Source organism: Somniosus microcephalus, chromosome 22 (assembly GCF_052327205.1).
Source record: "Somniosus microcephalus isolate GS21.2 chromosome 22, FLI_Smic_1.0, whole genome shotgun sequence".
NCBI lineage: Eukaryota > Metazoa > Chordata > Chondrichthyes > Squaliformes > Somniosidae > Somniosus > Somniosus microcephalus.
The window spans coordinates 14,528,163-14,540,575 of NC_141008.1; the positions used below are offsets into that span (position 1 = coordinate 14,528,163).

At 47.1% G+C, this 12,413-nt stretch overlaps 1 protein-coding gene across 1 annotated transcript in view; it reads right to left on the bottom strand.

Annotated features, from left to right (window-relative positions):
• The window catches only part of mybbp1a (MYB binding protein (P160) 1a), a 108,870-nt gene that overhangs the window by 54,626 nt on the left and 41,831 nt on the right, over positions 1-12,413 (bottom strand). The window contains exons 10-14 of the mRNA XM_085964198.1: positions 9,627-9,737; positions 8,448-8,573; positions 8,017-8,223; positions 4,642-4,750; positions 1,234-1,330 (exon numbers count right to left, since the gene is read on the bottom strand). Of these exons, the coding sequence (XP_085820324.1) occupies positions 1,234-1,330; positions 4,642-4,750; positions 8,017-8,223; positions 8,448-8,573; positions 9,627-9,737 (650 nt within the window). The remainder of the gene's footprint in view (positions 1-1,233; positions 1,331-4,641; positions 4,751-8,016; positions 8,224-8,447; positions 8,574-9,626; positions 9,738-12,413) is intronic.

Here is a 12,413-nt window from a genome sequence, read left to right on the forward strand (position 1 = left end):
CAGCTCGGTCAGTAGTGGTGCTACCGAGCCACTCTTGGTGATTGGACATTGAAGTCCCCTACCCAGAGTACATTCTGTGCCCTTGTTACTCTCGGTGCTTCTTCCAACTGGTGTTCAACATGGAGGAGTACTGATTCATCAGCTGAGGGAGGGCGGTGGATGGTAATCAGCAGGAGGTTTACTTGCCATGAGACTTCATGGGGTCCGGAGTCAATGTTGAGGACTCCCAGGGCCACTCCCTCCCGACTGTATACCACTGTGCCACTACCCCTGGTGGGTCTGTCCTGCCGGTGGGACAGGACATACCCAGGGATGGTGATGGGAGGAGTTTGGGACATTGGCTGAAAGGTATGATTCTGTGAGTATGACTATGTCAGGCTGTTGCTTGACTAGTCTGTGGGACAGCTCTCCAAATTTTGGCACAAGTCTCCAGATGTTGGTGAGGAGGATTCTGCAGGGTCGACTGGGCTGGGTGTGCCTTTGTCGTATCTGAAGCCGGTGCAGAGGTCGATACCAGGAGGTCCGTCCGGTTTTATTATTGTTTTTTGTAGCAGTTCGTTACAACCGAGTGTCTTGCTAGGCCATTTCAGAGGGCAGTTAAAGATAGCTTTGTCACGGTGGCAAGATCATGCCTACAAAAATATCATCTCGTCAGCAACGAAGACTCACTGTTGAAAGGCAATCGGCTTCAGTTTCATAGTCACATTTCTACCACAAAGACGTGTGCGCAGCACAGAACTAGACACGTAAGAGAATGGCCTTGTACATGGCGAATTAGACGCGATCCACTGTATTACGCTCAATGGAACCCTCACAAAGCACTCTGGCGGTATCTAGTGGCGGTTAATAGGCACTGCATGGACCAACGATTGTTGCTCTGTCCATTACACAGAACCTACAGCACTGAAAAAGGCCATTCGGCCCAAGTGGTCAGTGCTTATCCTCCACATGAGCCTCTTCCCACATGGCCCCATTATCTCTCAATTCCCTCCTCCCTCATGATTGTATCAAGGCCCCCACTAAAAGCACCGATGCTCTCGGCTTCAAACACTCCCAGGTGGCAGCGAGTTCCACATTCGTGTAACGAAATTGCCAAGTGGCCAGATTGTGCTGGGTTTCACTCCACTGTTGCGGTTGGGCACACGTGACCAGCCTGCAGCGTTGCCAGAACTCTGATGGGGTTACGATAATAAAACACATACGCGGCCCTGTGCTGAGCCGAGCTGCACTGACCTGATGCAGGCTTGGATTGCTTCTTCTTTTTCTTCAGCAGCGATTTCTCCAGACACTCGTGCAGGTCAATCAACAGAGCAAGAGAATCCTCGCCATTCTAAACAGAGGAAAACAGGAGAGATAAAGGCAGCTCGGGGACAGCGGGATACTGGAGCAGCACCACCGAGACCGCATTTACTCACGACTCTCGTGGGTTGTGATTGTTTTCTTAATGCTTGCCCTTCACGCAGGGATTGTTAAAGTAGCTCACACCTTGTTAAATTCACCAGAAGAGCAAGTGTTTAATGAGTAAAGGCATTGCAACAAGGCAGCAGCAATTAGAAAACGTTCGCTCAGTCAGGATTCTGTTACGATCCAAATGGATCATTTCTCACCTTCACTGGTACCACAGACTCATTAGCACCCACTCCCCACTGAATCAGGAATCGATCCAATTCCCTGTTGAACACTTTAACCGCAGCATGTAATCCCTGCAGCAGATGGCCATCCGTGAATAAGGACACGGCATGAGATTCAGCCTGTGGAACTTGGCAGCGAGTGGAGAGGGGGGGGGGGGGGGGAAATGAAATACAGACAAAACTCTTCACACTGCAAAGCGATGGTGTGCTGGGTCAGACAGTATCGTTGGGTTTGAGTGAAAAACTGCCCGTCACCTGGAACGTCCTAGTGATTCGGGAATCTCAACATGTTTACTGGTTGTCACCAGGCCATGGCACGACCCAGTTACCGTGCTCCGAGATTGCAGCTTTGAAGCAGGCAACCAGAGACAGTGACACAGTAACAGACGGCCTTTGTGAGTAAAAGTGTGAAATTGATATTCATAATGAGGTCCTTCCATACCCTGGAATGACAAAAAAAAAAACTGTACAGTCCACACACACCAGGCCCAGTCATTCGCTCATTCCATGCACCATTTCACCCAACTTCTAATTGTCTGAACATTATTAGGATATTTTTGCAGTTACATAGAAACATAGAAGATAGGAGCAGGAGTAGGCCATTCGGCCCCTCGAGCCTGCTCCGCCATTCAATGAGATCATGGCTGATCATCCAAATTCAGTACCCTGTCCCTGCCTTCTCCCCATATCCCTTGATCCCTTTAGCCTTAAGAAATATATCTAACTCCTTCTTGAATATATTTAATGAATTGGCCTCAACTGCCTTCTGTGGTAGAGAATTCCACAGGTTCACCACTCTCTAGGTGAAGAAATTCCTCCTCATCTCAGTCCTAAATGGCTTACCCCTTATCCTTAGACTGTGACCCCTGGTTCTGGACTCCCCCGCCATCAGGAACATCCTTCCTGCATTTAGTCTGTCTAGTCCTGTTAGAATTTTATAGGTTTCAATGAGATCCCCTCTCATTCTTCTAAACTCCAGCGATTATAAACCCAATCGACCCAATCTTTCCTCATACGTCATTCCTGCCATCCCAGGTATCAGTCTGGTGAATCTTCGCTGCACTCACTCCATGGCAAGAACATCCTTCCTCAGATAAGGTGACCAAAACTGCACACAATACTCAAGGTGTGGTCTCAAGACATCCTTGCTCCTGTACTCGAACCCTCTCGATATGAAGGCCAGCATACCATTTGCCTTCTTAACCGCCTGCTGCACCTGCATGCTTACCTTCAGCGACTGGTGCACAAGGACACCCAGGTCTCGTTGCACTTCCCCTTCTCCCAATCTATTGCCGTTCAGATAATAATCTGCCTTCCTGTTTTTGCCACCAAAGTGGATAACCTCACATTTATCCACATTATACTGCATCTGCCATGCTTCTGCCAAATCACCCAACCTGCCCAAATCATACTGGAGTTTCTCGGCATCCTCCTCACAGCACACACGCCCACCCAGCTTTGTGTCGTCTGCAAACTTGGAGATATTACATCTAGTTCCCTTGTCTAGATCATTTATTTATATATATTGTGAATAGCTGGGGTCCTGGGTACAAAATCCAGTAGTGTAGGAAATAATGGGTTTGAATTCCTTGCTCATCTCCTTTTGCCAATCCCAGGAGCAGATGAGACTGCTCCCCACCCTCTGTCGATCTTTAGCAGCCACTCAGAGCAAGGCAGGAGGTGAGTTTGGTTTTCAGATTCTTACTTCGCCCCTACAGCGATTTAACTGGTTCGCTAACATCTTTTGCCGTCCTTACCCACTCTGGCCTTCATATGATTCCAGTTCCGCACCAACATGGTTGACTCTCAACTGCCCTGTGAAGTGGCCCAGTGCACGACTCAGTTGCATCAAGAAGGTGGCCGACCACCTGATGCAAGAGAATTACTAGGCACTTGGTCTAAGCGTTAAGCAAAGCTTTAATCAACTGTTTTACAACATGGAGGTCTAGTTGTGTCCTTCACTAGTTCCTGTTGAGAATGTCCTGCGCAAGCTGGGCCCGTGCCCGAGTATTTATACTCTCCCTGGACAGCGCCACCCGTAGGCCGCTCAGTATTATTTCATAAGTCTTTCTTTCATGAATGACTGATTCATGTCACCACCTTCTCAGGGCAACTAGGGGGTGGGCAATAAATGCCGGCCTCGCCAGCGACGCCCATTTCTGAAGTAGGATTTTAAAAAAATATAAAAACAGCCCCCAACCCAGAGCCTCTCGAATGGCCCAGGTAAGACCACAATTCTGCACATTGTAGGAAGTCAAAGGAATGAGTTTGCATCCTACACAGTGGAGCTGCTCGTTAGTAACCCTTCCCCATTAACATTTAACTATGTATCTCGCTCCCGATTGAATTAGTGGGTCACTGCACCTCCTAGTGCAGGGCTGAGTCACATCGACCAGAAAATACCAGATTTTGACGACCAGCTTGTGTTGAGGTAGCCCGTCACAGCGGAGGTACAAGTTGTGGTGCTCCAATCGGCCTCAGCGCCAGTGATCCTCACTGGAGCCGAGCGTGTGTACATATTGGGGGAAGACACGGCGAGGCGAGGCTGTAAGCCCCCTGCCTCTCTCTCTCTCCCCCCCAACAAACAACTTACTCGCATTCACTGCCTGAGCTCACCCATGGAGAATGGCTACTGCTGCGGAGTACTGGGGAGCAGCCACGGAGCTGAAGCCCAGCACAGGGTCGATTCTTTCAGGAAAGGAGGAAAGAAAGGAAAACAGAAAGCTACCTGGTCTATCACTTTCCGAAGGCTTCAGACAGACTCTACAATCTGAACCAGCCAGGCCGAGAAATACTTTCCAGAAAACAACCGGGACCAAACAAAATGAAGTAACTGCACATTACATTTTTTCAAAAAGCTGCCAAATCCCACAAGATGTTTGTATTTGAATTGAATAGTTTGGCCCCCTCAGACATCTGGCCGAGACAAAATGAATAAAATCTACATTTGTGTCAAAGTAACTAGGGGATAGTGGAGTCCTCCTCGCACCAGAGTGTGAGCTGTAAGTACCTTGAAGAGATGAATGCCTACGAGCAGGAAGAGCAACTGGAAGGCAGAGGTCTCCAACTTCTGAGATTTCTTTGATTTTTTCTGTAGATCCTCCACGGACTGGAGCATTCTGCGAACGGACAAGTGACTCATGAGCACGCACAGCGACCATTTCCAATCTGACACGGTGCCCATAACAGCAAGTGGTCAGCCACTAATGCGGGTTAACTTAGTACAGGGCATGCAACACAAATAGCCGATTCTTGTACACATACTGCAGAATATTTTCAGATTTTGAGTACATAAAGAAAAGCACATAGAAAATGCCCTGGATTGGGAAAGAAATGCTAGTTGACATGAACACCGCTGGCAGATTTACATTCGTTCTGTACACAGTGCTCCGGATGGGGTCTAACCAGGGCTTTGTATGGCTGTAGAAAAACTTCTTCCTTTTTATATTCTAGCCTTCTAGATAAAGGCTAATATTCCATTAGCCTCTGATTTTTTTTGTACCTGAACATTACATTTTAGTGAACTGTGTACATGGACCTCTGAATCTCTTTGGACCACTGTTCCTAGCTTTTCACCAATGTTTCCTTTTTCCTAGGACCACTGCTTTTCTTGATATATATCAAATGACTTGGACTTAGATGTACAGGGCACCATTTCAAAATTTGAAGATGACACAAAACTTGGAAGTATAGTGAACAGTTAGGAGGATAGTGAGAAGACATAGACAGGCTGGTGGAATGGGCGGACATGTGTCCGCCCATTCAACACAGAAAAGTGTGAAGTGATACATTTTGGTAGGCAGAACAGAGACACCTGGGAGTATATGTGCACAAATTGTTGATGGCGGCAGGGCAGGTTGAGAAAGCAGTTAAAAAAGAATGCGGGATCTTGGGCTTCATAAATAGAGGCATACAGTACAAAAGCAAGGAAGTTATGATAAACCTTTATAAAACACTGGTTCGGCCTCAACTGGAGTATTGTGTCCAATTCTGGGCACCGCACTTTAGGAAGGATGTGAATGCCTTAGAGAGGGTGCAGAAAAGATTTACAAGATTCCAGGGATGAGGGACTTCAGTTATGTGGATAGACTGGAGGATCTGAGGTTGTTCTCCTTAGAGCAGAGAAGACCGAGAAGGGATTTGAGAGAGATGTTCAAAATCATGAGACAGAGTAGAGAGAGAGAAACTGTTCCCATTGGTGGAAGGGTCGAGAACCAGAGGACACAGATTTAAGGCGATTGGCAAAAGAACCAAAAGGCGACATGAGGAAAAACTCTTTTTTACACAGCGAGTGGTTAGGATCTGGAATGCACTGCCCGACAGTGGTGGAGGCAGATTCAATCTTATCTTTCAAAAGGGAGTTGGATAAGTAACTGAAGGAAAAACATTTGCAGGACTACAGGAAAAGGGCGGGAAGTGGGACTCGCTGAAGTGCTCTTGCAGAGAGCTGGCGTGGGCTCGATGGGCCGAATGGCCTCCTTTTGCGCTGTAACCACTCTGATCGGCCGCACAGCTCAACCGAGCAGTGCTCTGGAGGTCCCGCGCAGGCAGGCTCACCGGCTTTTCAGTAGAAATAACCGTGCCTGCGCAGACATTTGAATGGGCCGCGCAGCCAAAATAAATTAAAGGGAACATTGCTTTACACCATTTAAATAATACTCGGATCTATCCTTATTTGGTCCAAAATGGATGACCTCACATTTACCTGCATTGAAATCCATCTGCCACAGTTTTGCCCACTCACTTAATCCATCAATGCCTCCTTGCAATTTTATGCTCCCTCTACACCACTTACTATGCCACCAATCTTGGTGTCATTGACAAATGTGGATATATGGCTCTCTATCCAAGTCATTAATTAATATAGTGAATAGTTGAGGCCCCAGCACAGCTCTTTGTGGGACACCACTAGTCACTCCCTTCCAATTAGAGTACATATCCATCATCTCTACTCTCTGTCTTCTACTACCTAACCACTCTTCTAACTGGGTCAATAATTTGCCTTCAATTCCATGAGCTTTAATTTTAGCTAACAGTTCTGATTGAACCTTATTGAATGCCTTCTGGATGCCTTCTGGGAGTCCATATAAGCTACATCAATACACACTTCCCTGTCTACTTTAGTTACTTCCTCAAAAATTTCAATTAGGTTCATTAGTCATGACCTAACCTTTACAAATCCATGCTGGCTCTCAATTGAATGGCTTGGTGTCTCAGACATCTGGTGGAGACAAAATGACTAAAATCTATGTTTGTATCAAAATAAACTAGGGCGTCTTTTTCTGCGAATGGACCAGATTTTTTAGGCCACTTATTTAGTGAGAATTAAACAGACAATTCCATACTAAATTTTAAATAAAATGCTTCACGCTTGAACAGCAGATCCTCAAACAGCAGGGTTCTCTTACCAATCTACATCCGTCACTGGACAGGAACACAGATTATATGACCTTCTAACCTTATCCATAACCATGGGCAAAGCCTTCCCTCTCTCTGCCCCTACGATTTTACTGATTATACTTTCCTGCTTTGTTGCTTCCCTCCTTCGGCCATGCCACACTCTGACTGATGCACAAGGAGACCACCTACTCCTAGATCTCTGCTTACGTGGTCACATAATCCAGGCTGACACTCCAGTGCAGCACCGAGGGAGTGCTGCACTGTCAGAGGTACCATCTTTTGATCGCCCTTTCAGGTGGGCGTAAGAGATCCCGCGGTACTATTCAAAGAGGAGCAGGGGGGTTCTCCCCAGTGTCGTGGACAATATTTATCCCTCAATCAATTTCAGTAAAAACAGATTAACTGCTCATTCATCGCATTTTCTGTTTGTGAGATCTTGCTATGCTGAAATGGCTGCCCTGTTTGCCTACAGTTTCTGCTCATCGAAGTTCAGGATTGCAGCACGTGAAAAACTGTCGCTAACAAATGGTATTAATGTGGCAATAAACCACTCGGATTTTAATATACTCTGCTGTAGAGTGAAACACCAGAAAGAAAAAACTTGCATTTATATAGCGCCTTTCATGACCTCAGGATGTCCCAAAGCGCATTTGCAGCCAATTGAATACTTTTTTTTGAAGTGTAGTCACTATATTGTAATGTAGGAAACGCGGCAGCCAATTTTGCGCACAGCAGGCTCCCACAAACAGCAATGAAATAAATGAGATCATCTGTTTTAACTGTGCAAGGAGCACTCCTATATGAATAAACGAATAATCTAGGCAACACACTGTGCGGTAGTGCCAAGGTTGTACTGTATTAAAGGATATTCAGCCTGTGTCGATACTCGGGGACAGTATCCGGGAATAACTGCACTAAAGGCATGCTGAGGGGCCCAGGTAAATGGTGTCCCACTGTCCAATTTAATTAAGTTTGGGTTACATACCGGTCCCAGGCTTCTCTCTGCTCTTGTGTGAAGGGTTTGATGACTCTGACAGGCTTCTTGTGTGACAGCAGGGCACTGGCGTACCGAACCACACAGTAGATCCACAGGTTCCCGTCCGCTGTAACTCCCAGCACGCGCTTCTCGCTCCTGCCCGCTGATTCCGTGGAGTCGCCCAGCGGAGGAAGGGAATTCAGATGGTTCAACAGGCTGGGGATGCCAAAAAAAACACAACACGCTGATTAAACAATACACCATCACGGATATTAAATAATACACCATCATGGATCATCGGTGATGGCAGCAGGAGGTGGAAAGCAATCGCATCCTACATTTCAGGATAATTTTAAAGTCAAAGGAAATCCAGAAATAAAATAAGAAAAAGGCTGCACTTTTTTGATATACACTTAAAAGGCAAAGTCCACAAAGCTTACCCAAAGAACGTATGTGTGATTGCATTCCGCGTGAATTCATCCAGGGGAACAGACAGCGTGGCCTCGGTCTCCGGGATGTCGGGGGTATGGTGCCCGGCTCCAAAGAAAGCATGGAAGAAAACAAACCTGCATCCAGAAAAGATGGAAAGATATTGGTTCAGTTCTGAGCATTAACACAATGAGCGAGACAGTGGGGGAGAGAGCAAGAGAGGCAGACAAAGAGAGAGAGCGAGAGAGAGACAATGAGAGCGCCAGAAGGGGAGAGAGCGCAAGTGGGGGAAGAGAACGAGAATGGCAGCGGGAGAGAGAGAGAGAGAAAGAGAGCGAGAACATCAGTGGGAGAGAGAGCGTGCACTAGAGTGCCAGTGGTGAGGGGGGGGGGGGGGGGGGGGGAAAGAGAGAGAGCGCGAGAGCGAGAGCGAGCCAGCCAATGGGAGGGAAGAGAGAGAGTTGAAGAGAACGCAAACAAGATCATGCGCACGAGGAAGTGGAGAGCAGAAGCACGCAGATGACAGAGAGGGAGAAAACACAGAAGAAAAGAACGATTCCACATCTTGCTCTGGGGTGCGGTGTGCTGGATTGAATTCAGCGGCACTGTTGCTGCAGAGAACCCAAGCACCAGCCATGAAAGCAGTTCCTGGAAACCCCTCAGTAGCTAATGCCACTCGCGTCCCCAACAGCAACGTAAATACCATCCCTGGAGGCAGCTGGCTTCACCTGCTGCCTGTCGGCCAAGTTGACAAGGCAACAGCATTCCTCTGCCCTCCTACACCAGTACGGGCAATTTGTGGTTAGAAAGAATAGTCCCACACACTGTTACTTTTAACCGCTGGCCATGCTGGCTGCTGTGGATTCGGACCACACCAATTGACACTTTCCAGTCCAGCAAAAGCGAGGGTCTCACTACATCAATAGGAGCGCAGCCTGAGCATGCTGGGGAAGCCCAGCAGATTCTAGAGACTATCTCCCTCCTCACCGCACCAAACATGGAAGAACAGGGAACAGCGCTGGTGCTGGATGCCAGAGATAACCTTCACTTATCTTGCTGCTGCCCTCCTCATTCGCAGCCGCAGTGTTCCCACACACAAAGAAACAGATAAAAACTGATGAGTGGTGATTTACAGTGAAGCCCTGAAACCATTCACCATGTGCAATACTCCTCAATATATCCCCACTCACCTGGCGATGTCCATCACCAGGTCCTCCTCTTTCTTCACTTGATGGTTCTCTACGATCGAGGACAGCCGCGCAACAATCCACATCCGCAGCCGCATCACCGAGTGTTGAGCCCTGTAAAACAGCAGACACGCGGTCAATACGGGCAGTCTCCGCACAACACACCAGAAAATCACTGGCCACCTGTCAGAGATTGCATTCTGGGCCTGCTGACTACCCGCAGGGTGGCATAGAAACATAGAAGATAGGAGCAGGAGTCGGCCATTCAGCCCCTTGAGCCCGCTCCGCCATTTAATGAGATCATGGCTGATCATCCAAATTCAGTACCCTGTCCCCGCTTTCTCCCCATATCCCTTGATCCCTTTAGCCTTAAGAAATATATCCAACTCCTTCTTGAATATATTTAATGAATTGGCCTCAACTGCCCTGTGTGGCAGAGAATTCCACAGGTTCACCACTCGCTGGGTGAAGAAATTCCTCCTTATCTCAGTCCTAAATGGCTTACCCCTTATCCTTAGACTGTGACCCCTGGTTCTGGACTCCCCGCCATCGGGAACATCCTTCCTGCATCTAGTCTGTCTAGTCCTGTTAGAATTTTATAAGTTTCAATGAAATCCCCTCTCATTCTTCTAAACTCTAGCGAATATAAGCCCAATCGACCCAATCTTTCCTCATACGTCATTCCTGCCATCCCAGGAATCAGTCTGGTGAATCTTCACTGCACTCTCTCCATGGCAAGAACATCCCATCTCAGATAAGGTGACCAAAACTGCACACAATACTCAAGGTGTGGTCTCACCAAGGCCCTGTACAACTGCAGCAAGACATCCTTGCTCCTGTACTCGAATCCTCGCTATGAAGGCTAACATACCATTTGCCTTCTTAACCGCCTGCTGCACCTGCATGCTTACCTTCAGCGACTGGTGCACAAGGACACCCAGGTCTCGTTGCACTTCCCCTTTTCCCAATCTATTGCCGTTCAGATAATAATCTGTCTTCCTGTTTTTGCCACCAAAGTGGATAACCTCGCATTTATCCACATTATACTGCATTTGCCATGCTTCTGCCCAATCACCCAACCTGTCCAAATCGTACTGGAGTTTCTCTGCATCCTCCTCACAGCACACACACCCAGCCAGCTTTGTGTCATCTGCATACTTGGAGATATTACATCTAGTTCCCTTGTCTAGATGATTTATATATATTGTGAATAGCTGGGGTCCTAGCACCAATCCCTGTGGTACCCCACTAGTCACTGCCTGCCACTCGGAAAAAGATCCATTTATTCCAACTCTTTGCTTCCTGTCTGCCAACCAGTTCTCTATCCAAGACAATACCTTACCCCCAATCCCATGTGCTTTAACTTTACACGTCAATCTCTTAATGCAGGACCTTAGCAAAAGCCTTCTGAAAGTCCAAATACACCACATCCACTGGTTCTCCCTTATCTATGCTACCAGTTACATCCTCAAAAAAATTCCAGATTAGTCAAGCATGATTTACCTTTTGTAAATCCATGTAAATTTTGTCCGATCCCATCACTGTTTTCCAAGTGCTCTGCTATTACATCTTTTATAATGGACTCTAGCATTTTCCCCACTACCGCTGTCAGGCTTACCGGTCTATAATTCCCCATTTTTTCTCCAACATCCTTTTTAAATAGTGGGGTTACATTAGCTATCCTCCAATCCATAGGAACTGTTCCAGAGTCTATAGAATTTTGGAAGATGACCAGCAATGCATCTACTATTTCTAGGGCCACTTCCTTAAGTACCCTAGGATGTTGATTATCAGGCATTGGGGATTTATCGGCCTTCAATCCCGTCAATTTCCCTACAAATACGGATTTAGAACATATAAGAACATAAGAAATAGGAGCAGGAGTAGGCCAATCGGCCCCTCGAGCCTGCTCCGCCATTCAATAAGATCATGGCTGATCTGATCCTAACCGCCAATCTACTATCACAGAACCATCTCCTGAATCTAACAGAATTAGACACACGAAATAGGAGCAGGATCAGGCTACACGGCCCCTGGGCCCGCTCCGCTACCCACAGGGCCATGACCGATCCAAACCTAGAGTCATGTCCAAATTCCTGCCCGCTCCCCGTAACCCTTAATTCCCTTTACTTCTAGGAAACTGTCTATTTCTGTTTTAAATTTATGTAATGATGTAGCTTCTACAGCTTTTTGGGGCAGCATATTCCATGGACCTGCCACCCTCTGAGTGAAGTTGTTCCTCCTCCTCTCAGTTTTGAAAGAGCAGCCCCTTATTCTAAGACTATGCCCCCTAGTTCTAGTTTTACCCATCATCGGGAACATTCTCCCCGCATCCACCCGATCCAACCCCTTCACAATCTTATATGTTTCAATAAGATCGCCTCTCATTCTTTTGAACTCCAATGAGCAGAGTCCCAATCTACTCAACCTCTCCTCATATGTCCATCCCCTCATCCCCGGGATTAACCGAGTGAACCTTCTTTGTACTGACTCGAGAGCAATATGTCCTTTCTTAAGTATGGACACCAAAACTGTACGCAGTATTCCAGGTGCGGTCTCACCAATACCTTGTACAACTGAAGCAATACCTCCCTATTTTTATATTCTATCCCCCTAGCAATGAAAGCCAACATTCCATTGGCCTTCTTAATCACTTGCTGCACCTGCATAGTAACCTTTTGAGTTTCGTGCACTAGGACCCCCAGATCCCTTTGTACTTCAGCACTTTCCAGTTTCTTGCCATTAAGATAATAACTTGCTCTACGATTTTTCCTGCCAAAGTGCATAACC